The following is a 5,253-nucleotide window of genomic DNA, read 5'->3' on the forward strand; positions in this document are numbered from 1 at the left end:
GTGTATAAATAATTATATTAAGCGCGAAAATAATTTAACAAAGCTTACCTTAGTCATTTGCATTAAAAAAATGTGATCTCAAATAAAAAAATAATCAACAATATTAATTGCTCCAAAACTCACGTACACAAAATTCCAAAAACTAACCTTCAATTTTATTGTTAAGATCACAATTTAATTCCCTTATTGATTCACTTCTTCTTTCTTCAGTCTGATTAGAGTTCATTATTTACTCGGACACAAAATTACAGCAAATAAGGCACAGCTGGATGAAGCAACAATAGTGAAAAACTAGACATTTTCTTCTAACCGTATATATATTATATAAATTCTTTTATTGATCATTTCTGCACTCCATTATTGTACATGTTTTAAATGATTAATTAATTACTGAAAAATTTGAACTTTCTAGTGTTCCTGGTATAAAAATATAGATATATGATACAAATAAAATTCTTATATATAAGCACCACCACCTGCCACCTGGCACTTGGCAGAGCTGTCAATGTCCGAACGTCAAAACTCAAAACGTCTATCTATAAGCTGTCAAGAGTGCTCTTCAAATACTATCATTTGGTTATCTATCTCGGTTTTAATTGTTTTCATGCAATTAGTTTTAATTTTGTTACAAAGTTCAGTTCATAATTTATTTTTAAAATTTTCAAAAGTATGTCGAAATAATGGCAAAGAAACGATCGGAACTCTAGTGTTTTTATAACCTAACTTTCTCGATTAACGCTCATCACAGAGCTTGATCGGAGAATCAGGACTATCAGGACATTATCTTACTTCTCACTAGAAAATGAACATTTCAAAATTGACCAATTTTTCCTGGTCTTTTCCTGACCAATTTTTCATTTTATCTGATAGTTATAAATTTTTCTTTCGGGTTACATTTTTAAGCAATAACATTAATTGTCTACAAAAAAAAAAGAGTTTTTAAGTCTTTTAACAAAACACATAAATTTTTAACAAAGTATATTAATTTTCTACAAAAAAAGAATATTTTTTAACTCGAAAATGTACATTTTCAACCCAAATTAAATGATTATATTTACAGTTGAAAAAAAAAACTTTTAATAGTAAAAAATGAATTTTTATCTAAATAGTTACATTTTCTACCAAAAAGATTGATGAATAGATCAATTTCCAACCAAAGTAATGTATTGTCAATCAAAATGATTTTTTCACCAAGAAGATTAATACTCTACCAGAAAAAAGGAATTTTCAACAAAATAGGTAAATTTTCAACCAAAGTTAATTCATTTTTAACGAAAAATATGAATTTTTTAGCAAGAAAATTAATATTCTAATACAAAAGAAATGTTTTTAATAAAATTCATAAATTTTCAACGAGGCCAAAATTTTCAACCAACCACGAAGTAGATACTTTTTCATGATGAATGTTTAATTAAAAAATTAATTTTCAACAAAATAGTTAAAATTTTAACCGATTAAATTAATTTGTAACTAAAATGCGGAATAGAAATTTCAACCAAGAAGATTGAATTACTACCAAAAGAGATTAAGTTTCAACGAAATACATGAATTTTCAACTAAAAAAGATCAATATTCAACCCAGAATTAAATAGTTTTATATTTACAGTTAAAATCAGGGATTTTCAAGAACCTTTTACCCAGAAAATTGTTAACTTATCGCAAAAGATGAATTTTCAACAAAATGATTCAATTTTCAACTGACGAAGGCAAATTTTCAATAAACTCGGCGTAGTTAAGTGCTCAGTTGAAAAAATTAATTTTCTTCGAAATGGTTATATTTTTAACCGAAGAAGTGAATTTTAAACTATGAGAAATCTTTAATATATAAAAAAAGGAAGTTTGAACCAAATAGTTGCATTTTTTACCGAAAAAATTAATTTTCAACCATAAAGATAAAGTTTCAACAAAATAGCTACATTTTTAACCAAAGAAATGAATTCTCAACCAAAAAGATGAACTGTTCCCCAATATGATTTTTAATCTACTGTAAAAGACGAATTTTCAACCAAATTGTTGAGTTTTTAACTGAAGAAATTTTCAGCAATTTTCAAAAATTTTCAGTATTTTCAAAAAAATAGTTGAATTTTCAACTAGAGATGGCCAACTTTCAACCAAATACGGAGTAGTTAAATTTTAAGTTGAAAACATTAATTTAACCAATTTTAAATAGTTATATTTTTAACCGTTGAATTCTCAACAAATTATATGAATTTTCAATTAAAAAAAAGATAAAGTTTGAACCAAAAATGAATTAATTATATTTACATTTAAATAAATAAATGTTTAACATAAAAAACGAATTTTCCACAAAATATTTAAATTTTCAATCAAAGAAATCACTTTTCAATTAAAAATATGAATTTTCCTCCAAGAAGATTAATATTCCACCACAAAAGATGATTTTTTAAATAATATGCATGAAATTGCAACTGAAGAAGGCAAAATTTTCAACCAACCAAGAAGTAGTTAAATTTTTGTGATGAATTTTTAATTGAAAAATTAATTTTCAACAAAATAGTTCAATTCGAACCGAATAAATTAATTTGTAACTAAAATGAGGAATGGAAATTTCAACCAATATGATTGAATTACTACTAAAAAAAGATTAAGTTTTAACGGAATACATGAATTTTCAACTAAAAAAGATCAATATTTAACGCAAAATGAAATAGCTTTATATTTACGCTTTAAATAAACAAATTTTCAAACATAAAACTTTAGTTTTTAATAAAATAGGTACATTTTTAACCAAAAAATGACTTTTTACCCAGGAAATTGATAACCTACCGCGAAAGATAAATTTTCCACAAAATAAATCAATTTTTAACTGAAAAAGGCAAATTTTCAACAAACTCGGTGTAGTTAAATGTTCAGTTTGAAAAAATTAATTGTATTTGAAATGGTTATTTTTTTACCGAAGAAGTGAATTTTTCAACTATAATGATAAATCTTTAATATAAAAAAAGCAATTTTGTACCAAATAGTTTAATTTTGTACCGAAAACATTAATTTTCAGCCATATAGATTAATTTTCTACCAAAAAGATGAATTTTCAAAAAAAAGCTACATTTTTAACCAAAGAAATGAATTCTCAATCAAAAAGATGAATTATCCCCCAAGATGATTAATAATCTACTGCAAAAGACGAATGTTAACAAAAAGGATGAATTTTCAACCACATTGTTGAGTTTTTAACTGCAAAAGGCAAATTTTCAATAAACTCGGCAAAGTTAAATTTCCGACTAAAAAAAATAATTTTTAACAAAAAAAAGAATATTTGACAAAACTCTGATACTATTTGAAACCGGATTTTTTTTAACAAACAAAAAAATAGTGTAATTTTCAAGTAGAGAAGGTCAACTTGCAACCAAATACGTAGTTAAATTTTAAGTTGAAAACATTAATTAAAAACAAAATGTTTTAGTAGTTATATTGTTGACCGAAAAAATGTTTTTTTTTATCTAAAATTAGGAATCTTTAATAACAACAAAAAAGAATTTTCAACCTGGAAGATATCTACTAAAAAAGACGAATTTTCAACAAATTATATGAATTTTTAACTAAAAAAGAAATATAAAGGTTGAACAAAAAATGAAATAGTTATATTGACATTTAAATAAATAAATGTTTAACATAAAAAACGAATTTTCCACAAAATAGTTAAATTTTCAATTAAAGAAGTCAATTTTCAACTAAAAATATAAATTTTCCCAAAAGAAGATTAAAATTCTACCACAAAAGACGAATTTTAAATAAAATGCATGCATTTTCAACTAAAGAAGGCAAATTTTCAGTTAAAAAAATTAATTTAAAAAAATATACTTTTCAACAAGGTAGTTATATTTTTAACATAAGAATTGAATTTTCAATAAAAAAGGAATTAAAAAAAATTTTAACTTTTAATCACAGAAATTAATGTTCAACAAAATACATGAATTCTTAACAAAACAGTTAAATCTTTAACCGGAAAAATTAATTTTTAACTAAAATGAGGAATTTAATTTTCAAACAATAAGGTTAATTTTCTACGAAAAAGGAATACTTTTTAACAAAATACATTAACTTTAAACTAAAAAAGATCAATTTTCAACCAAAAATGAAATAGTTATATTTACAGTAAAATAAATGTCTTTTTGACCATAAATTTGAATTTTCCACCAAAGAAATAATGAATTTTTAATTAAAAATAATATTTTTTCACCTAGAAGATTAATGTTCTACCACAAAAGACGCATTTTAACTAAAATGCATCAGTGTTCAAGAAAACACGGAGTAGTTGAGTTTTCAGTTGAAAAAATTAATTTTCAAAAAAACAAAGAATCTTCAACAAAATATTTATATTTTCAATCAAAGAAAGGAATTTTCAACTAAATATTCGAATTTTCGTATAAAAAGTATTAAACCTCTACCAAAAACAGGTCAAGAAACAGTTTCAACCAAATAGTTGAATTTTCAAGCCAAACAGACCAATGTTTTAGAAGGCTCAATTTTCATCAAGATACTCGTATTAAAAAAAATATTCTTAAACAAATAGTTGCATTTACTACCAAACAGCTGGACTTTCAATCGAAAGAATATTCAACAAAATAGAAGAATCTCTAATAAAAATGGTTAAATATTCATGCTAAAAGATCCATTTTTTAGATGGGAGTTAATTTTTCAACATAAAAGTTAAGTTTCAACCAAGAAAGATAAACATTTTACCATAAAAAAAAAGAATCTTCAATATAAAAGGAAGAATTTTCTGTTAAAAAAGCGAATTTTCAACAACAAAAGTTAAAATTTTGACCGTAAAAGTGGACTTAACCAAAATAGTTGAATTTCCAAAATAATAATTATATTTTCATTCAAATATTCGAATTTTTACCCAAAAAGAATGGATTTTCAACCTAAAATAATGGAATTTTCTTATTGTGCTCTATCAATTCAGTTCATATTTAAGAAAAAAAAAAACATAAGGGTGATTGTAAATAGAGAGGAAAAAAAAAGGAATTATTGAAAAAGAGGAATAGGGGAAAGAGTGTGAATTCTCTAATTAAATTTACAATTGATTGACATTAAACATTTCCGACTTAAGTAAGTTTCGAACTCAAATTAAAGTTTCTCTTTTCAAAATATATGCACAATATAATTTTTTAAAAGAAATTCTAGAGTTGTAGAATCTTAATTTAAAAAAATGTTATATATTAAAAAAAAATTAATTTTTTCATTAATAATAAAGACTTTTATCTGATTTTTTAACCGTTCGTATAT

General features: G+C 23.7%; 1 protein-coding gene across 1 annotated transcript in view; it reads right to left on the reverse strand.

The window, feature by feature from the left end:
* The window catches only part of LOC117169488 (GRIP and coiled-coil domain-containing protein 1), an 18,429-nt gene extending 17,919 nt beyond the window's left edge, over positions 1-510 (reverse strand). The window contains exon 1 of the mRNA XM_033355892.1: positions 148-510. Coding sequence (XP_033211783.1) covers positions 148-226 — 79 coding nt within the window. The 5' untranslated portion in view covers positions 227-510. The remainder of the gene's footprint in view (positions 1-147) is intronic.
* Positions 511-5,253: the final 4,743 nt, after the last annotated feature.

Source organism: Belonocnema kinseyi, chromosome 3 (genome assembly GCF_010883055.1).
Source record: "Belonocnema kinseyi isolate 2016_QV_RU_SX_M_011 chromosome 3, B_treatae_v1, whole genome shotgun sequence".
Taxonomy (NCBI): domain Eukaryota; kingdom Metazoa; phylum Arthropoda; class Insecta; order Hymenoptera; family Cynipidae; genus Belonocnema; species Belonocnema kinseyi.